The 22613-nt window shown below is 45.0% G+C and overlaps 1 protein-coding gene across 1 annotated transcript in view; it reads left to right on the plus strand.

The window, feature by feature from the left end:
• Nucleotides 1–22613, plus strand: part of SLC16A2 (solute carrier family 16 member 2) — an 803764-nt gene that overhangs the window by 689953 nt on the left and 91198 nt on the right. Inside the window, exon 5 of the mRNA XM_069612570.1 lies at nt 21717–21945. Coding sequence (XP_069468671.1) covers nt 21717–21945 — 229 coding nt within the window. The remainder of the gene's footprint in view (nt 1–21716; nt 21946–22613) is intronic.

Here is a 22613-nt window from a genome sequence, read left to right on the forward strand (position 1 = left end):
GTGGAGGAATTGGTGAGTTCCAGTATTGACTCTAGGATCCAATAGTTTGTAAGAGTTCAAATGTCTGATCTTCACTCTTTCCGATTCTTTGTAGGTTGCCGACGTAACCACCACGAAGAGACCAAAGGGCAGTTGGTGAGAGTCAGGTAAGTCTATGGTGGTTTTCCCCTTAGGGGCCGGGGTACGGCGATGATGCAATGTTAACTGCGCCAACCCGATATGAGGTGAATACCCCCTGCGGTAAATCAGGTAAGTCTTTGGGGGGTTGCTTGTAATGTCCAGTGGTTTCACCTTAGGGGCCGGGATGCGGCGGTGATGCAGAGTTAACTGCGCCGACCCGAGATGAGGTGAGTACTCCCCGTGGTAATCCGGTAAGTCTTTGGGGGTTGTTTGTATTGCCCTTTTGCATTCCCGTGCTCACCTGGCTTTTCTTGTCCCCTTAGATATCGGAGAGCGGTGTGGAAATGCAGAGTCTGCGATGGAGTGAGGAAAAGCTGCACTGGATGGTGAGTGCAGTGCGGCGCTGCGAGGTGCGTGACGATGCGCGTGCGATGACTCCTTCTTCAAGATCGACGACGCGTTGGATCAAGAATTCAGGTATGGTTTCAAGTTTGAACCTCTTCTCCTTCTTTCTTTACGTTTCCAGGTGGTCCAGGACTGAAGCGGGCGTGGCTGAAGACTGGAAGATGCTGGAGGCACGGTGAGCGTTACGCTGCTGAATGCAGAATAACGCGAAGCACGTGTGGCTGTCCGGGCGTGGTTTAAATAGCCTAGGAAGAAGTCCCAGGTAAGTATTCTTCCACAGCCCCCACCCGAGAAAAATAGTCCCTTAGGTAAAATAGTCCCTCCTAGGCCCCATTTGGCTTGTGGCTTCGTGCAGCATGGTCTGCACCAGGTGAGTATGCAGCATGGTCTGCATTAGGTACGTTTTCTGTAATGAGCCTGGCGCCCATGGCGCCAGGACTGACTTTATCCTTATGTGCCTGGCGCCATAAGCGCCAGGAGTGTACCCAAACAGCCCCTAACTGTGGTTTTTGGGCATACTTCAAATGGCATGATGCCTGCTTCCGGGGTTGCTGGGCCTGGTCTGGCTTCCCGGGGGCAGGCATCATGACAACGTCCTACAGCATCTGTTCCAATAAGGTAGGTGTAATCCCAGCTTAGAGCCACAAGTGATTTTACTGCTACATATTCTATTCACGGCATATGAATGTATGAACGATTGAATGCTGGAGAAGGGGTAATTTGCTTACCTGTAACTCCTGTCCTCCAGCATTAGTATCTTTCATAGATTCACAGGTGCCCTCCATGCACCCCTACAAGGTAAAAGCCTCATAGATCAGTATATAGCTAGCCAGCATGACTGGTCAGAATCTGAAGAGGAGCATTAGATAGGACCAAAAGCACCCAAAAACAGGGAGATAGCATACAAAATAGACCAACATTTATATTTAGACAAGTCAACCTAAAAGAGTAACTGAGGATTCCCAGCTTGACACCAGGGAATATTCACATGATGTGAATCTATGAAATATACCACTGCTGGAGAACCGGAGTTACAGGTAAGCAACTTTCTCCTTCTCCCCAAGGGGAATTCCTCCCACTCCCTGTGAAGCTAGGGAGGTGAGCCTGCTCTGCAAAACCCTCCCTATGGATCGAAGAAACTGGGACCTTACCAAGAGAGACTCCCACTTTGGGGACAAGGACTCCCGTTCCTGTGAGGAACTCCCTACACAAATGAATGTAATGACATACATATGACTACCTGAGAAGCCTAAGAATGTGGCATCCTTGTCTTTGGCTGAAGGCAATGCAATAGAAAAACCCAGTGACATGAGAAAAGGAGGATGCCTCTTTAATGCGAGACGCATATTTAACTGTGACGAGGAGGAAGAGGAGAGAGGTACGTGATGCGAAGGGGAAGCCCCCTGACATCTTTAGGCCAGCAGAAGGCAGAACATAAACTAGTCACGGACCCACCGGCTTGTGGAGAGTAAGATAACATGAGGAGTAGATGCCAGAGAGCCAGCCTGTGCAGACGTAGGCAGAGTCTAAGGTCGGCCTAGAGAGAAGCAAGAAACCCGGTGGTGGCGTGATTACAAGCTGGACATGGTGTGCAAGATGTCCCAAGAATAATGCTGAGGCACGCTTCCAATGAGCAGCGCCAGTGCGAAGCAGGAGTCTCACGCAGACCAGAGAAGGTGAAGGTGAGAAGCCGAGAGAAAGGGAGGACATTGCGGAGCGAGAGCCGAGCCCGACCACCAGCTCCTACCAAGTAAGAGGTACATTGGAGACCGGGAGAAGTGAGAGGCCCGCTGGATATCGCTATCACTCACAGAAAACCCGTCCCAGTCACACGAATGAGAAAGCAGGGCTAAAGGTATTTGATGGGAGCTGGAGAGAAATAACCAGTGACCGATAGAGGGACGAGAGTTATTACATGAATTTGTCACCTTGTCCCAGTACAAAGGGCAAGCTATCAGGTACGCAACAAAGCCAAGTCACGAGTGAAAAGCCTAGAAGAGAAGGGCTGAGTCATCACTAGTGTTGCATAACCAATAAGCCAAGACATAATCAACCCACAGGTTAAAAGCCTAGAAGAGAGGTGCTGAATCAAAACGGCTGAGATATACCCAGTCAGATCAGAGACATTATAAGACTGAGTATTACTGATGATAACAGAAGGTTAGAGAGGATCAGAGGAAAACCCTTTCCAAGTACTCCTAGAGGGAAAGCCCTGGTAGAAAGTACAAATAACAATCTGAGCATTAAGACAGGTTACCTTGGACGAGATTCAAAAAAGGAGACTGCAGAATGCATGAGAAAGAAAAGTATTCTTGAGAAACTGCAAGAGTTGATCTCAGAGACTATCAGTTCTAGCAACAGGGCGTATTTCAAGTTATTGAATGAACTGGAGGAGAGATCAGGCGAAGACAAATCCTTCCTTTGTTCTATTTAAGTTAGTGAATGTTAGAGCGAGATAGGATTGTTTGGACGGAGGACATGTTTCCTTTTGAACTTAATAACAAATGGACAAGCACCATTAATTCTTTATATAGGTAGGGTACTCCATTTAGTGATAGGGAATGTTAGACCTTCAACTTATATTTTTCATTAAAAGAAATTGAATCATGTCTTCCGAGTGTGCATCTCCTTCCAATCTGCCTCAGTTTCTACACTTGCCTCTTCACCCGCTGGTATAAGTCATTCAATCCAACAGTGCTCTTATGTAAAGGCATCTTACCTAAGGACTGCCTCCACGCTGCTTACAGTCAAGTCATTTCTGTTTGAAATGGCACCCAGTTCTTCTTCAATGAATAGAAAAACAATACATCAGGCAGCAAGTCTTGAATTTAATAAATGCCGGCAAAGGGGGCCAGTTAAGTGTATAAAGACTATGCGTGAAAACGTCCCGACTGCCGTGACCCAGCAAGCCTCTGAGTGCAGGATAGCTCAATGCGGGAGTGGGGAAGGTACCTCCCATAAGTGTCGGAAGATCGAACGACTGGACAGCCTGGAAGAAGTAGGTTGTGGAGGAATACTACTATTGATGTCTTTTTACTTTGTAAACTCCAGCATGGCATCCTCATCTCTATTAGAAATTAGGGATTTTAAGTTCATGAAGGGGTCCAGAAGGAACCCCAGTGGCATAGTTCAAACACCCAGGTGTAAGCCTGCACGGAATTAAGATCAAAGGCGCAAATCTAGTCCTAGATTTTTTAGGGTGTAGATGAATGTCTCGGGGGGATAGCTCAGGGGCAACGTGCTCGAAGACGACACAGAGCAACACGGGCTCGATCCCTGGGTCCACGATTAGAAACCACTGGGTATTAAGCATGTTATAAATAACCTATCATATCAATAGAGAAAATAACAAAAAGTAATTTTTTGCTGGACTACGTTTGAGATTAAATGTGATCATCCATGCCTGAATGGTCCCGAGCAAGACAGAATATTACAGTCCACAAGGTCATGTTATTGTCATAATAATGAAACAGATATTGTTATTAATTGCCCATTTACCAGTATATTACACCTGCTAGGCGAGGATTAATGGTACTCAATGTATTGCCTTTGCTTATGTCTACCCAATCACGATGCGAAACATTACAACCAATAATGTCATGCAAGATTTCCGCCAATCAGGGGTCCGGATCTTTCCACATGACCTGATAGTCCAGGATGCCAACTAAACATCAAGCCAGAAAACTTTGTCTACTTCCGTTGCTAGGTTCAGCCAGAATAATAGGCACTTCTGCCAACGATGGCCCAGCTGAGTCCCCTTATTCGGATTGTGGAAAACAGGAGTGGAATTCTGGAATCTCTGTTTTAAGGGGCAGAGGAGAATTCGGGATTTGCACAATGATACTGCTAGGTGATGCAAAACTCCAACTGTCCAATAGTCGGTTCTGTATCTTTACATATGTCGACAACTTTAGCATGGAATATCGATCATAGGGCCTCATTACACAGTAGGCGGTATTAGCCACGGTAGGCTATTAGCGCCATGGTTCATGCCGGTAATTTACCGGTACTGCCTTGGAGGAAAGGGGAATTACCGCCCTATTCCAAGGTTGGGAAGGCGGTAATTCCTCCTTCCTCCATTGCCCTTCCCCATTCCCATTTTTGCCCCATGATGGCGGAGAAGGAACCTGGCACCGCACAATACAGAGTTGATATATATCTTCCCTATTTGCAGCTAAGTTCCGATATGTAATCAATTGGTAGCAGTGGTTGGGATCAATTGTGGGGGGTGATAGCAGTTAGGACCCTGCAGCTACCTCCAGTGATAGAAGGTGGTTCTTGGAGGTTCTCAATTTCAGGAGATGGCATTCAACAGATGGGCAACCTAGCGAGGGATGGAGCGAAGCAGCAGACAGCACAAGGTGCACTCAGGATGGGATGATTAAGTTTAGGACAACTTGGTAGAGTGGTCTGTGAAGAAGTGACTATTTGGCGATAAATTCAGCCAGGTTGTTGGGGCTACTCGATGGATAAAATAGAGTACGATTTTAGGCAGTGCATGGAAATGGGCGAGGATCAGGGTAGGTTGTTCAGGCCACGGGTATCAAAGTTCAATCTTGTTTATGGGGACCGTGTAGGGGGGCGGAGTCCCATGGGGAGGCTGGGGCAGTAGTCTGAAGTGCTCAAGTTTCAAATGTTGTCAAAGAGAACTCCCTGACAGTGAGTCCTTGGGGCTGAGTTAAAGAGGTCAGAAGGAGAATATAGAAGAGTGGGCAAAGGGGTGTATGTAACTGGAGTCCAGATGAAAAGTTGCTTGAATTCTAGAGGCATTAATGATGATAATGATTTCTTATTTATATGGCGCTTACGCCAAACCACTTACCAATCGGCTGAACCTTCTTGTGTTTCCTTCTTGTCTCAGGGATAAGTGTAACGAGTTCCAGATCTTTGTCGAAAGGACTGGAAAGGACCTTCCTACAGCATTGGCTTGTTTGAAGCTCGGATATTCAACCTCTGCCACTTTTGACGAGCAGAGAGTTCTTGTTGGCACTTAAGGGTTCACCAGTGTTTTCAGATATGCTTGAGTTGTTCCTTGAAGAGATCTGTAAACAAGAACAGCTGTCTTGAATTGTACGCGGGCGGTAACGGGAAGCCAATGCAGTTTGCCGGCTGATGGAGATATGTTCTCACCTTGATTTCCCTTTTATTATACACACAGCATTGTGCTGTGCGATTTGGAGTTTATGCATGCATTTCCTATTAGCCCCAATTAGGAGGGCATTGCAGTAGTCGAGCCTAGATAGTATAATGGCCCATACTACAGATGCACAGTTAGCCTCTCAGAGAAAAGGACAAATATTTGTCAGCTGGCGGCGGTAGTATGTAACTTTTTTGGAGACCTGGTTGACATGGGCTTCAGCACTTAGTTAGGATTCAAGATAATCGCCTAACGTTTTGACCTTTCCCAGTACTGAAATACTGCAATCAGGGATTGAGAAAGACTGGTAACTAGGCTTCAGTTTGGCCCTAGCCTGGGATGATCCAAAAATAAGTAGCTCTGTTGTACTTCCATTTAAGAACATCCAATTTTTGGGTGATCCAGGTTTCAATCAAGATGGAAGTGTGCTCCAGGTTTGCCACATCGAGATCATAGTCACCAGTGATCTCTAGGACTAACTGGGTGTTGTCAGCATAGTTGGTAAAAAAGACCCATATCTCCTTCAGGAGGGTACAGAGGGTCCTGATCTATAGATCGAAGAGTATTGGGGACATACAACCCCCCTGGCGTACACCACAATCAATGGGGGCTGGAGCAGAAGAGGCCCCCCCAACAGATTCTAAACACCCAATGTGATAGGAAGGACTGGAACCAATCAATTGTTTCCTGAACACATATCCCTACCTCACTCTGGGTTTGGAGGCGGTGCTCGTGGTCAAGGAGGTAGAACGCTGCTGACAGGTCTGGTAGGACGAGTAGTCCTGTTTTTCTTCTGTCCGAGGTTTCAAGCATGTGGGACTGGAGATTGATAAGGGCCATTTCGTGCTGTGAGATACCTGAAAGCTGAATAGTCTGTGATGTAAGATACCAGTACCTTCCACAAATGTTTGGAGTTGGAGCATTGCTACTTTATCTAAGGTTTTCAGCACAACATTGCAATTAGTAGTAGGTCTTAGGTTATTTGTATCTTTTGGCTCCAGTTCCAGTTTCTTTACCGGGGTTGGGGGGTGACCATGACCACCTTGATGGACTAAGGGACCTGATTGTTTCAGAAAGAGGAAATGACAAACCTGGCCAATAATTCTTTGTTGTCTAGAATAATTTTAGGAGGTATTGTTTTTCTTGGGCAGGAATGAGGGGATGATTTGTAACCAGGATTTCAACCAGGTCCAAAGTGGTGAAAATGTGAATTTTGATTGGTCTTCATTTGTTGGTGATTTGGACGTAGGGATTTTATCTTGCCTATCTTAAGTCAGGTGACTTTTGATCTTTGCCCGGCTTTGGATACTTTTGCTTCAAACACCAGCTGTACTTTGGTGCAATCCTGGTAGGTTGGGACAAATTATACCAATTGGGCTTTGGGTTTTTGTAAATGCTTTTTTGAGTTGTTATTCGTCCTCAATTGATCTGTTTATTGAAAAAGTTCTTTTTGGGATCCATACTGGCGGATTTATAGGAATTTTCTAGTTTCTGCTTTTATTTTGTCTTTTTTCAGTCAGCTAAACTCTTGAGTAAACTTCATTGTCCCTACATGATTTGTTCCTGAGTGGGGCCAATCTGCCCAACAGGTGACCCACAGTGGAGTTCAAAGCGTTAACTAGGGTATCTGGGGAGGTTCAAGTTCACAAGTAGAGGACATAATCTGAACCATACTTTTCTGAAAGTCCGTAATCTGTACTTTCTTGACGTAACAGCTGGTAAGTTTTTTCAGGGGGTTATTAATTTTCGTGGGGGGATATTGTAATTGAATTTGAAAGTCTATTACATAGTGGTCTGACCATATGCTTGTGGGGTTATTAATGTGTAAAGCTAGATTTCTTGCAAATACCCAGTCAAGTACAAATACTGTGACTTAAGTACTTGTAATAAACATATAAGTGGAGATTGCAACAGACGTTGATACATATGTGATCGCCTTATTAATTATCGGGTCTCTTGCAATCTCCACCAGCCACTCTTCTCTAGATACAATTCCCTCTGTGTTAACAAACACCATTTCCATTTCCATCTCCTCATCTAACCCTTCCTGGGTTGCAACCCTTACTCTTGAAAGATTGTCGGCTAGCTTGTTCTCCTTCCCAGGTATAACCTCCATGGAAGTTACCATTTGCTGTAGTAAGGTCACTCTTAAGAATGTAAACAATATTTAGGGCCATTTCACGTGCAATTACCTCTTTATCGGTGGTGTTACTACGCCACCGGTTAATTCCCCAACAAGTAAGGTAGAGCTGTTTGGGCCATTTAGACAATCAAAATGTTGCATGATTTCCTCGTTGAAGCTGGGGATCTCAGCAGGGGGTAGATTTTGGCAGGTGATGATATATCCTTCGGGATTGGTCAGGTTGATCATTGGGCCACTAGCATCAGTAATCCAGGTTTCAGTTAGGCACAAAATATCTAGATCCATTTTCATGATGTAATCGTGGCTAGCTAGAGAGTGCTTATTAAGGGATCTAGTTTTTAACAGAGCTAGCTAAAGAATATTTGGTGAGCAGGAGCCAGGGGGTTCTACTATGTTCCATTTGTTTAGAACCTTTGGGTCTGGGGTAGGTGTCCCTTGACTTAGGGTGCTGGTTTCCACAGTATTTCCCAGGTGTGAAGTCAGGGAGACCAGAGCTAGATCATCAATTATGGGGCTTTTATCGTTTTCCGATTTACTAAAGCCAGGGTTCGGAAGTGTAGGTGTTGATCATTGTAATTCGGGGTGTTATGGGCTTCGGCGAGGGCACGGGCCATCTGTGTGTGTGTGTGTTTTTTTACAGTGAAATACATATTTACAAGCATTATTGGCAACGCCCACATGATCAGTGTTCTTGCATAAGGGTGCCTGAGTTAGGGCCTACATTGGTGCAAGAAGCATCGACATTACAGTGGCATGGAATTTTTACTGGAATCCTGGACAAAACCAACAGGAGTGTTGTTACATGGTGGTAATGGCCTACATTCGTGCAGAAACATGGCCTACATTGGTGCAGCGAGTATACACATATTTTTGTTCCAGTGGCATGTCATTTTTTACTACTGGCAATATGGCAAAGCCAACATGACAAGTGTTCTCATATGTAAACAAAGAGGTGATGGCTGGAAGGTTTATAATTAACCTTAAACATCTGCCAATTGGTCTGGGCAACCCTCCAGACCATCATTCCTCACCTGCCAAGCCATTACAGAAAGGGGAAACACCATATGCAAATCAGGCTTGGCCCCACCCCTAGAGGGGCATTGCAGCCCGCACTGCTAGGTCACATCCCTTCTGCATGGGACCACAAGCATCCCAAGAGATGTTTCGGTCTTATTGGGTGAAATGTGTGTGTATGAGCACGATACAAATAAAATATCGTATCATATCACTGAGAAGTAGCTTGGGTCTTGTTAGGTAAAATTTCAGTTACTGCTATTTTACTTCTATATTTGTGGTCCCCCAAGTTTTGCTTTTGTTTCAGCCTCCTGACCTGACTTTCTGCCTGTGAAGCACAATCGCCAGCTTTGCTCCTCTGGGCTTTCGCTCATCATTCTGGGGTAATTGACTTGTCCTACTAACAGTCAACATTGGGAAACATTGTTTTATGACTTTGTTGTCACTTTTGACAACTGGATATCAGTGCGCAAAGTACCTTACTTTACTGCGCACTGGGGTCCTTGCTTTTTCGAACCTTAGACATTCCTTAAAGGATTTTTTGGTAGCTGGAAATGTGCCTAGGAGTAGACTGGTGGCAGCAAAAGCTTTTTCCTGTATTTTTATTAACTTTTACCAAGCATACCACACTTACCGCATGTGGCTCATGACAGTGGCCAGTGTTCGTCATGGCCGTTCCATGAGGTATTTTGTCTTCTCCTTTGGCCATTTTGTCCGTTGGCCTTCCCCTTGCTCTTTGTATCCTGTGGAGTCCTTATTTGGGCATGCATTCTCCCGTGAAAGCCAGTGGTTTTCGCAGGCTAATGCATGTCACAAGGGTGGGTACCCAGAGAGTGGGATGGGACTGTCTGGTCACAATCCACACTACTGGTGCCAGAATGTCAAGTGTGCCTGTGTATGTGAGAGCCGCAGTAGTCCCTGCTTTGATTCCTGTTGGTGGGCATGAGTGGGCGGATCTCCTCATTGGCCAGCCGGAAGCTAGCCCACCCTGGAATTTTAGGATATGAGGAGGGGCTCTGAGTGCAGACACGAAGATCACCCTTAGGTCGGAATCAACCTATATATGAGGAAAGTATCCTGAGAAGCAAAGCAGATCCAAGGACTGGCCGAAACTGCGCAGAGAAGCTTTGGCACCCTGAGCCCGCTTTTGTCCTGGTAGAGCCCTGCTCTGCAATCGATCTTCGAAGACCTGCAAAGGTGCTTCAACCCTATGGAGTGGTGGGACAAATCACTCTCAACTCCTTGGTGCCCTGCAAATGAGCGTTCCCGGAAGCATCACAGGGCCCTCTGGTGAACAGACCAGCTTGTACCTTGGCGTTCTACATCCAGTTTCTGCTCGAGCGTTAGGAGAACGCAAGTTCACACTGCAAAGCCTCTTCTTGCCAAATCTGGTCATCGCTACTGCTTTGTGCCGTGAGAGAGAAGCGTGCATCAGTCAGTGAGACTATGTCACTGTGCGACTGTGGCGGTCGCTGCTGGCAACTTTCCCGCCTTCCTTCAAGTTGCATCAGTGCTTTCCTTGGCCTGCATTTGTGACGAGAGATCTGGCTCCAGATGTAAATCAGACCTGCATCCACACCTGCAGCGCCTCTGGACTTTGAAGCGTGACCAAGGAGGGGATTACGTAGTGCAGGCAACCTCTTCAAACCTGCCAAGTTTGGACCTGGAGTGAGCTAAGGGCAGTGAGTAATTGTACCACTCACCGGTGGACCCTAGTTCATCCATCCGGTTTTTATGCACAAAGGATCCCTTGTGGTCCTTGTCTTGACTTGGGTGGCTCTTGCTTCCTATATTCGTCCGAAAGTTGTGGACAGCTTTATACTACATAGCAGACTCCCCTCTGACTCTTGGAACTGAATTCCTCACAGTCCAGTGTCCTCTTCTAACTTTTCCTTCCTATTGAAGTTGGTCCTTTGTGAGCTTTACACATCAACAAGCATTTTTACGCTCTAACATAACATTAGCACAAGGCTCCAATCTTTGTAGGGCTGGACTTCTTAAGTTAGGGATATCCATTTCTGGAGTTGACCATTGTGTTAAAGTTTGTTTGTTTTACCTCCTCACAGGTTTTGGTGGGAATCTGCGCTTTACCGCATTGACCGGACAAAAATTACTGTGCATATATTTGACCTAGTGTGCGTTTAAGTAGTAGTATTACTGTGTTCTTCATTATTCACTTGTGCTTGTTCTGGGCCTAATAAATTGTATATTGTTGAGATACTACTGTCTAAGGGTCATTCATGTCCTCTTACTGTGTGTGCTCCTCCAAGACCTCAGATCACCCCCACTACTCCTGAGACTTAGCCTTGCCAGCTCTGCAAGCTACCTTGAAATTGTCCTGGCTAACTTCGCAGAAGTGTTCCCTTTTTCACTAAACAAAGGTGGCCCTCTGAACATCTGTTCTAACAGGTCTCATGTTGGCATCCTTGTGAACATGTTTCCTTACAGTGCCATGACATCTTTTACTGGCATTATAGGCTAAACAAGGATCACAGAACATAAAAGCTGCATCACAAATAAGAACATAACAGCTCCCATGGTGGGACATTTTTTGTCCATGGATCGTACACCCGAATCCCTAACGTGGAGTGTTCTATCACAAATAAATCACAAGGAAGACACAGTGTTAAACAAGAAGAGACTATTTGACAAAGAACAAAGATTAATCTATCTCTGCAACTCTGTAGAGACATGACTTAATGAATCCATAGATTGGAATAGACTGTGAAGGACAACGAGTGAAAAGCCTTGAAGATATAAACTGTGTCGGGCATGTCATAGTTGTGGACCTCCAGAAAATAAGAATTGTCCACTCCTCAAGTTTGTATTTTAGTGCAGCAGAAAGGCGTCTTCAACATCTTCCAGTATGAATAGTTATCCATGTGGAAAATCCATACCGAAATAGAAGAGCTTTCGGTTTTTAATTAAGAGACTAATGCATTTTAAGGACATGTCTTTATAATTACAGTGAGTCATAGGAGCACTAAGGTATTTAAAGGATATAGATAATTAACATACCGGTGGTTTAGGAGTATGGCGATGAGTTTTTTTCTCGCTTTATGGGCAGCACCGAAAAAAGAACACAGTCGATACTCGACTCAATCCAAGATGGCCCCCATAAATAAACAAACAACTCACGAACACTGGAGTTGTTTCTCCTTTGTCAGTTTCCATGTCCCGTCGGTACGCACTTGCATAATAAATCTGACACGTTGCAACTTCTAGCAGTCACGTGGTCTTGATGCAGACGTACGACTGAGAAGAGATCGGGGGAGCGATGAAACACAGCAAAAAAACTACGCTGTAAGTACATTAACAACACACACGAGCGTCACCGAACGTTCTGAGCCACTGTACACATGAAGATTTTAAGGGTGCCTAAGAAAAATCCACTTTTTGTAAGAGACCGTTCGTTACTCTTTTCATTTTATCAGGTGGAGTGAAGGGCGTGCATGTAAACAGCACGGCGAACATGAACCAACTCTGCACACTTTAATACAGCCACGGCTGATTATCAAACCGACGTACGAGTCGTTATGTAAACACAAAGGATTTCAACAAGAGGTTAGCCCAATTTTTTTACCCAAAATTTAACCAGCTGCCATAGTATAAATGACTAGTGTTTGTTCTTTGAGTTTTATTGCTCAGTCCTGGGCACCGCAAATAAAGTAACCAGACGCAATTTGGGTCCACTGTTCGCTTTAAATGCTATTTCCCACATAATAATCAGGGTTTTAGAGAATCAGAATACAAGCGCGAAAACGCAATATTAAAAGCCCAATACACTTTTTTTAGTGCACATCTTATTGCAGAAATAAGTAAAATATAGAAGCTTTATTTTCCGACTTGCTGTTCACAACTTTGCAGAACTTACTCCAAATTGAAGTTGTGTTTAAGATTATATGCACCTAGTTATCCCCCTACCACCATTGACCAGGTCTCCTGTTGCATCATTTCTTTTCAGAGAGCAGACCTCCTTCTAAAGTAGACCTTGCAATTACCCCTGCTACTATTCATAAGTTGGCAGAGAGATGAGCCTTTAATTTGTCAATAGTTTTAAAGGTAAACAAACTACTATTTTTAGTGTTAGCTCCGAAGGTACACAACTGATTCGCCCTTGTGTTTTCCTTTCCATCCCTCAGGTTGGAACTTCATAGTAAAAGAAGCCACCCTAAATGAGCTACCCTCACTCCTTTGCATCAAGTTTCACAGAATGTATACAGAATTTCATCAGTAATTGACATGCTAACTGGTGTTTGTAAAATATTCCCTTGATGAATTTCCCGTTACTTATCCTCTCTAAGGTTAATGGGAATGAAACATGTCGGGTTAATGTTTTTGTGAGAATGTTGTCGCAAGAATAATAAGGCACTAATAGCTGCTATGTACTTAGAACTAGTGAACGTATCTCAGTAATTACATAAGGGATTCCAGATTAGACATCATATGTGTGTTTTACCTTAGATGCTAATGTTATATTTCTTTCATGTCATGTGTTTTGTTCGGTATACAATTGATTGTTTTGTCTTGTAATTCCAATAGCAACCACAGAGAGAAACACTTTTTGTCTGTAATAATTGGGTTTCTGTTTTTTCATCTTTTAATGGTGTAGATTTCTATCTCACAAGTATATAGAATCTTCCAGGTCCTACCTTAGGACTGCTTCCCAAGCAATTTTTCTGCTGATTTTTACATTGTTAGTTTCATTTTTTAGCACATTAGGATTTGTTGTGGTTGATATATTGGGCCTCATTAGGACCCTGGCGGAGAGGGTTCTACGCCAGCGTAGTGCATGGCGTACCTCTCCGCCATACTACGAGTTCCCGTAGCGCCATGGCGGCCTTTTCCGGCTGGTTTTACCAGGCGGAGAAAACCATGGCGCTACGGGACCTCGTTGTTAATTACGCCACCGTATTTTACGGTGGCGTAATTAACTCCTTCCCCACTCCCATTATACCCTATGGGGCAAAAATGGGAATGGGGAAGGGCAGAATGGGGATTGGGGATTTACCGCCCCGCCAAGGTCGGAATGGGGCGGTAAATCCGCCAAACCCCATGGCGCTATCGGCGGCTTTCCGCCATGCTTCGCGGTGCATTTAGCACCGCGAAGTCCGCCTGGGTCGTAATGAGGCCCATTGTCTTTTTTAAAAAAAAGTTTTTTAATAAAAGGGGTTTAAGAATCTATCATAATAAAATAAAAAGATATATATATATTTTTTCAATCAGGATTGTGAGTGTCATTTGTTGCAATTGAGGAGGTGAGTTCATAATGTCTCCCCATAGATGAGTTCGGATCTTTAAGGGTGAGCTTTCGAGAGGAGTTAAGACCCTTTGGGCCTCATTACAACTCAGGCGTTAAGGTTTAACGCCACCGTTAACCCTTAACGCCTGATTCCCACCTTAACGCCTGCTTTTTGCAGGCGTTAAGTTCCATGGTGCTAAGGCACCTTGGTGCTAATTACGGCACCGTAATTTACGGTGCCGTAATTAGCGCCTTCCCCACTCCCATTATGCCCTATGGGGCAAAAATGGGAATGGGGAAGGGAAAATGGGAAATGGGGATTTACCGCCCCACTCACCTTGTAATGGGGCGGTAAATCCGCCATCCACCATGGTGTAAACGGAGTTTACACCATGGTGGTAAAGTTGGTGCACTTAGCACCAAGGTTGTAATGAGGCCCTTTGTTTGTAGATTAAACACTTCGTACCGGACACTGTCTTAAGCCTCTGGGCCTCATTACAACTCAGGCGTTAAGGGTTAACGCCACCGTTAACCCTTAACGCCTGATTCTGATTTTAACGCCTGCTTTTAGCAGGCGTTAAAATCCATGGCGCTAACCCGCCATGGTGCTAATTACGCCGCCGTAATTTACGGCGGCGTAATTAGCGCCTTCCCCACTCCCATTATGCCCTATGGGGCAAAAATGGGAATGGGGAAGGGAAAATGGGAAATGGGGATTTACCGCCCCACTCACCTTGGAATGGGGCGGTAAATCCGCCATCCACCATGGTGTAAACAGAGTTTACACCATGGTGGTAAAGTTGGTGCACTTAGCACCAAGGTTGTAATGAGGCCCAGAGTCTCCCAAAAAAACCCAGTCCTCTGTAAGTTTTTTAATTATAGGCTAAACCAAAATGGGTATGAACATACATGGGAATACTAGCATGTACTGGTTTAGCCAGCATGAACATGAAGGAGCACAGCCAGCTTTAAAAAGTACTTGCATATATTGAGGGCAGAAAGGCATCATGAAATGAGTAAGAAAATGCTCCTGTGCACTGTGGAAGATATGGCATCTCTTGGCATCTGTTGGATTTGTTCATGTGCTACCTTACAAATCTGTGTGTCTTTTCATGCAATTTGTCACAGATAGTTTGCTGTAAAATGCACCATTTTAAACCACTACTGATTCTCGGGAGGAGACCCCCCTTCTGAGCCCCTCTTTGTTGGGTCGCATATTCATGGGAAACATGCATACGCCTGCAGTTCTCATAGGCGTGATAAAGCTTCCCATTCTCTGGTGATACCGTAATGGGAGTAGTGCAGCTTCCAATGGCCAAATGGTTCAGTGATGCCGTAGAAGAGTGGCAGTAATTGTTAACGCACATTTTTGGTGGCAACAGAATTACTGCAATTTTTACTGCACCGTCAAATTCTGTCAGAATTCCCATGGGTAGACTCCAGAAATTGGTGTTTAGACCACCTTTCAACCACTTGTAAACTCAGGACCGAGTGGCAGTAAAGTTAATGAGTTTGGTGGTAATTTGGTGAATTTACCAAAGAATTACCAGTAATCCCCTATGAAGCCCATAGCATCACATGCCGGGTACAGCATAGTCATATGCCCAGGTACTGCAAGTGCAGCTTTAAATACCCAAATATTGCCATCCTATGCCAGATATGATTTGATATATGATATGATATGATATGGCATTTATAACGTGCCTATTCAAAAGTTTTATCAAGGCGCGACGAAGCTAGGGAGGGGGAACAGAGGGAAGACAGACAATGATCCTACTAGGCCAGGTGTCATTCAGATTACACAAGTGCATGGGACGGGGGAGGGGGGAAAGTGCTGTACATGGGATAAAAAATAAATAAACAATAAGTAAAGAGCGGCCAGTTTGTGGCAAGTGCAAGGGTAAGAGCAGACATCAGGTGTCAAGTGCTGGTAGTGGGACTTTAGGGATACAGAAAACAGTCCCCAATTGCAGGTGTTGCCAGGAAGGCAGTGCAGGTGTGCGACTGGCGGGGAGGGGACCTGGGCCCGAGATCAGGGGGTGGCCAGGTAACCAGTGCAATTTCAGTTACAGCCTCATATTCCAGATATAGCAAGCATATGCAAGGTGCAGTGCGCCTGCAGCCTCAAATGGCCACCTAATGCCAATGTATGCCAGGTAATGCCTGACTAGTGAGGTATGGTCATCTTGCACGGTACCTATTTTTTGACTCGGGTGCAACAATCATTGTCCAAATGCAGTCTCAAAATGCCCATAGACATCCCCTGCCATCACAACAACCACATGCCAGGTAGTGTCATCAAGTGCAACGATATACTCAACCCACACATGCCAAGTGTCCTGACATATGACGCATTATACAAATTGAACATACGAGCACTAACATGGATAAATAGCGTATTTTATAATGTATTGAGAAGAAATGATAGGTAAAGGCTTTGGGTCTCGGTTAGTGTGGCAGCCTTTGCTAATTCAGCGAAACTCATACACCACTACCTCCACTTGTTTTGGCCATCAATCCGCCATATTACAAGTAGCAGATTATTGATGTTAGGCCCTCATTATGAGGTTGGTGGTAGGCCGCTGGTAGTACGGGCAGCGGCGGAATGGTAAGTTCCCATTCCCATGGAGTTACACAGGACTCCGTGGGTATGGGAACACTGAAGCACTGGCACCGTTAAGAATTTTCTGCCGGTAGGGGCCTAAACTACCACTGTACAGTCCTTTGTGTTCCCTTCATTTATATAATAAAACGTGAACTTTACTATTCTTGTCCTTAGCAGCTGCGTATTAATCAGCGCAACCATAATTTAACCTTATTCTTGCATGTCCGTATATAGAAGATAGTGCACACCGCGCTTGCATGAAGTCACGCAGTGTGCACACACACGTGAAAATAAAAATATTCTGAGTTTTTATTTGTATTGGAGAGACTGACATGCAGTCAGACCTGTGCAGTCATTTCATGCAGCACAGAGCTTAGAAAAAAACTCGGTTGCAATTTCCAAGGCACCGGACCTACTGCCAGAGCCTCTGAGGGCAGGGATTGCAGAGTCAGTCCTAGGGCAGTTCTGGGGCAAAGAGGTAATTTCCTAGGGGATTTGGCTCCGCTCCTCTCCTTTTCCTGAAGACCCAATGGGTCAGGTCAGAGGCTGAGCATCACATGGTCATCTCAACCCGTCAGCACCAACCACCAGCCCACTACCAGCAGCCAATTAATTGCAAAATCACTGACAAGTCCTGGGAAGTAGTTGAACATTTCAGGATGCAGTTGGCTGAAACATGTAAACACAGTCATAGTGCATGGCAGCATTGGCGTAAAGAGCGAAGGCTGGGGGGGGGGGAGTATGGCAGGGGTGCAAGTTGCCTCCCCACCCCCCTCAGGCTCTTTTGAGATCTTGACTGAGACACCTCTCCCGTTCGGCACTTCAATGTGGGTGTCCAACGGGAAACGGTCATTGTCCTGGCAGCAGGATACCTTACCCTTTCTGAACGGGAGAGTTGTCCTGCTGCCAGGATAATGTCCCAAGGAGCTCTGTGAGCTAATGTGAGCCTTTAGGCACTGATGGGAGTGAGGGGGGCTATTAGCAGGGACTGCTGTCCCTTTAGAAATGTGCATGAGAGGGAGTGAACAGCAGTGAGAAGGGTGCAAAATGATGCAGGCTTTATGAAATTATGACTATGGCTTTACCCAAGGCAGATTTGTTAGACTCACATTAATCTGCATGATGCATTTGTGACTTTGCATGAAGGAGGGGGAGGATTAAACTAAAGCCCTCCTCTTGTTACTCAATATGTTTCCATAATGATGTATATAGTGTAAAGTTGATTTTGAAAGGGTAGTTTCTTATGCAATGTGCTTTGCTTCCACTGCATTGCTATAAATAAAGTATTATTTAAGCACATTAAATGCAAAGGGAAACCTTAATAAATATATCAACTAAACCTGTGAAGATGTGCACAGTTTTTTAAATTGTCCACATTCCGGTTTCACCACTTAACCAAAGTGTGTGATCCTGGGCAGATCATTTAATCTCATTGGGTCCCATTATAAGTTTGCCAGTCCGGAAACAATGGTGCCGATAAGTCTGGATGGCACCCGCCCGCAGAGTTTTCACTGAAGCACTGGCACCGTTAACATGGTGCTGGTGCTTCCGTGGTCCCCATTCCCATAGAGTCCCATAGGACTCTAGGTTGTAATCCCCCGGTGTTACCGGGAAGTCAGGCACCGGTAAATATGTACGGGTCCAGTGGCAGCCCAGCGATATAACCGGCACGGTTACCGCCAGACCCGTTATGAGGCCTATTTATCTGCAGCTCTGTGATTCACTTCAGAGCTTATGTTAATATATCATGCTGTTATTTTAAAAAGGCCTGACTATAGAGTTGCTCCTTAAATAACGATAGTACAATGTAGGTATTTTTCACCACAAAGTTATTTGCCACTTGGTTTACTCGTGGCAACTTATTCTAAAGTCACTTCCATGTTGCCTCCAAGTATCAAAGACTGATGATGCTCCTTACAATGCACTTTTCTGTAAAGTCATTTCTGTTGGTGCAATCCATATGCAAATTAGGAGGTTTGTATGAATTTTGCCCCATAGCACCTGGACAGCGCTCTAATAGATACGTTTCCCGCATCTGCAATGATTCTATAGTTTTATTTTTTTGTGTTAAAATGCCATCTACCACTAATGTTATCAAAAAAGTAGATTGGGGAAGGGGTGGGCGGTTTGTGGGCGCAAATGAGACCATTTGGATTTGCGCGCACTGCATTTGGGGGGCAAGTAGCAGGACTTTTTTCATGGTTTGCCCCCTCCGCCCCACATTTGCAATGCTGGACACTCCCCTCCATGGCACCTCTCTGTAAGGTGACCAATCCCCACAAGGTCACTCAGCAGCTTCCTACAATGGGTGAACAGTTCTGTGAAAGGGCAAGGAAAAATGAATTCACTGCAATCTGATCTTATGCCACAGAAAAGAAAACAATGGTGCCAAAAAAAAGCTTGTTGGCCATGATTGAAGTATATCCTACTTCAACCCTGCGCCAATTAGTTGTTTTGACACTACATTTTCCATAACGTGTTGTTTGTTTACCTGATATATGTCACCATCCCTATGCTCAAAGAAGAGAAAAGTAATTGTCGCCTTGATGCCCGCTGCTAGTTCATCAAATCTATTGACTTCCTTTACCATGCCTGGCACGGTTCTATCTGATTTCATCGGTTTTCTTTTATTGAGGAAGACTTCTTCAAATCTTTTTTTGTAGGAAATTTGACCACAACTTGATGCGGGGGAGACGCCCAGGAGCCCCCCCCCAATTCCCCTTACCTTTATTATTACCCTAACTCATCCCCCACAAACATTTGCTGTAAAATGCAGTGGAAAGAATTTGGCAAATTCTCCCTCAATGGAAAAAACTGCAATGGAATCTTCCTGTCCCGCTGACACTGTGACTATCACGCCCCAGCAAGAAGCCACCAAAATGGCATACAAGAGCATTTTCATAACATGGCAAGTTGCTCAGTGCCCATGATCAAAAACCGCTACACCTCCTTGACCAAAATCTAGTACTCTGACAAGACATACAATCCTGGCACTCGCAGGATATGCCCAGCCCACCACTCTCCGATGTAGAAGGGACTACACCCACAAAGCTCCCTGCTGTTATAGTTGCAAGTACTTACAGGTATTTATTGCAATGGTGACAGGTACTTGCTACCAGAGTTGGTACCTAGATGCTCTCATAAGGCATCAGGTGCCCAAAATAAGAGGTTTTGAAAACGATCATGCAAAGTCAATAATAATGTAAATATCATATTTTCTCACACTCCTAAGTATTGTTATAATAGGAGTTAATCATACCAATATAAAAGTTCTCAATGCCATGCCATTGTCTGTTACTGTCTATCCGCTTAGAATCCCTAGTTCTTGTATTTCCTTTTCCTGCTCGCATCCCACTGCTTGCTTTTACTTCCTGTTTCTCAGGTTGCTGCATTTACTAGTGCATGTATTTCCATTTCCTGCCTGCGTCTCACTGCTTGTTTTTACTTCCTGTTTCTCAGGTTGCTGCATTTACTAGTGCATGCATTTCCATTTCCTGCCCACTTCTCACTGTTTGCATTTACTTCCTGTTTCTCAGGTTGCTGCATGTACTAGTGGCTGTATGTCCATTTCTTGCCTGTGTCTCACTGCCTGCATTACTTCCCGTTTCTAAGGTTGCTGCACTTACTAGTGCATGTATTTCCTTTTCCTGCTCGCATCTCACTGTTTGCTTTTACTTCCTGTTTCTCAGGTTGCTGCATTTACTAGTGCATGCATTTCCATTTCCTGCCCACTTCTCACTGTTTGCATTTACTTCCTGTTTCTCAGGTTGCTGCATGTACTAGTGGCTGTATGTCCATTTCTTGCCTGTGTCTCACTGCCTGCATTACTTCCCGTTTCTAAGGTTGCTGCACTTACTAGTGCATGTATTTCCTTTTCCTGCTCGCATCTCACTGTTTGCTTTTACTTCCTGTTTCTCAGGTTGCTGCATTTACTAGTGCATGCATTTCCATTTCCTGCCCACTTCTCACTGTTTGCATTTACTTCCAGTTTTCAGGTTGCTGCATGTACTAGTGCTTGTATGTCCATTTCCTGCCCGTGTCTCACTGCCTGCATTACTTCCTGTTTCTCAGGTTGCTGCATTTACCAGTGCATGTATTTCCATTTCCTGCGCGCGTCTCTCTGCCTGCATTACTTCCAGTTTCTATGGTCATGGCACTTACTAGTGCATGTATTTCCTTTTCCTGCCTGCGTTTGTCTGTTTACATTTACTTTCTGTTTCTCATGTCACTGCATGTACCAGTGCATGTATTTCCATTTCCTGCCCGCGTCTGACTGCCTGCATTACTTTGTTTCTCAAGTCGCTGCATTTACTAGTGCATGTATTTCCTTTTCCTGCACGCCTCTCACTGCCTGCATCACTTCCGGGTTGTCTGGTCGCTAAATTTACTAGAGCAGGTATTTCCTTTTCCTGCCCGTGTCTCACTGCCTGCATTACTTCCTGTTTCTACAGTCACTGCACTTACTAGAGCATGTATTTCCTTTTCCTGCTTGAGTCTGACTGTTTGCATTTACTTCCTGTTTCACACATAACTGCATGTACCAGTGCATGTATTTCCATTTCTTGACTGCTTCTCACTGACTGCATTACTTCCTGTTTCTCAGGTCGCTGTATTTACTAGTGCATGTATTTCCTTTTGCTGCCAGTGTCTCGCTGCCTGCATTACTTCCTGTTTCTCAGGTCGCTGCATTTACTAAAGCAGGTATTTCCTTTTCCTGCCCTTGTCTCACAGCCTGCATTACTTCCTGTTTCTGCATTTACTAGTGCATGTATTTCCTTTTCCTGCACGCGTCTCATTGCCTGCATTGCTTCCGGTTTCTCAGGTTGCTGTATTTACTAGAGCAAGTATTTCCTTTTCCCGCCTGTATCTCAATGCCTGCATTGCTTCCGGTTTCTCAGGTCGCTGCATTTACTAGAGCAAGTATTTCCTTTTCCCGCCTGTATCTCAATGCCTGCATTGCTTCCGGTTTCTCAGGTCGCTGTATTTACTAGAGCAAGTATTTCCTTTTCCCGCCTGTATCTCAATGCCTGCATTACTTCCGGTTTCTCAGGTCGCTGCATTTACGTTGCTCGGACTCATGAGCATGATGATCCCGCAGTGCCAGGTTTTCGCAGCCCTCATCACTGTCTGCCTCTTCCTCGGACTCTGCGACGGATTCTTCATCAGCATCATGGGCCCTATCGCGTTTGAGCTGGTTGGACCAGCAAAGGCATCACAGGCCATTGGGTTCCTCCTTGGCCTCATGGCGATTCCGATGACAGCCGGCCCGCCAATCGCAGGTCAGTAGGAGTACCCCCAGGATGAAAGCCATTTAAGGGAGTCTTACATTTTGGAAATGTTCTTTGCTGTTTTTCTTATGTATTTATTTGGTGATTTGTTAGGCTCTAAATGCCACCTTGAAAACACATTTAGGACCTTATATTTCAGGAGCCTTCAAGCATAAAGCAATAGTCTAGGAGAAGTGTGAATGCCATTACATAAACAAATGTGTGGTAAGCACCCAGTGAGCCTCACTACGAGTTTGCTGGAATCCTGGTGGTAACATCGCCGGGATACTGGCAAACAGTGATACCGTTATGAGCACTTGTTTGCCGGTATTACCGGCAGATTGCAAGTGCCAGCTTCAATGGTGAGTCCCATAGGCCTCATGGGGTGATTTGGTCTGTATTATCGGCAACGGTGTTACCGTGCCTGTAATACCAGCAGTTTTTTGCCAGTAGGGGTCGGAATTACTTCCAATTCTTCGCTCTTAGTTCCCCTTATCTCTTAGCTCTTAGTTTCCCTTTCATTTAGTGGATAAACAGAGAGACACACTTTCCAGAATATATCGTAGACTATGAGACGGTGGTCGTCTCTCGATAGTTAAGGTGAATCCTGTGTACATAGACTTTTCACAAAAATCTATTGCTAATAGATTTTGGCTCGCTGGGTGGTTTTGGCGAAATTT

This window comes from Ambystoma mexicanum, chromosome 5p (assembly GCF_040938575.1).
Source record: "Ambystoma mexicanum isolate Mex_15411 chromosome 5p, UKY_AmexF1_1, whole genome shotgun sequence".
NCBI classification, from domain to species: domain Eukaryota; kingdom Metazoa; phylum Chordata; class Amphibia; order Caudata; family Ambystomatidae; genus Ambystoma; species Ambystoma mexicanum.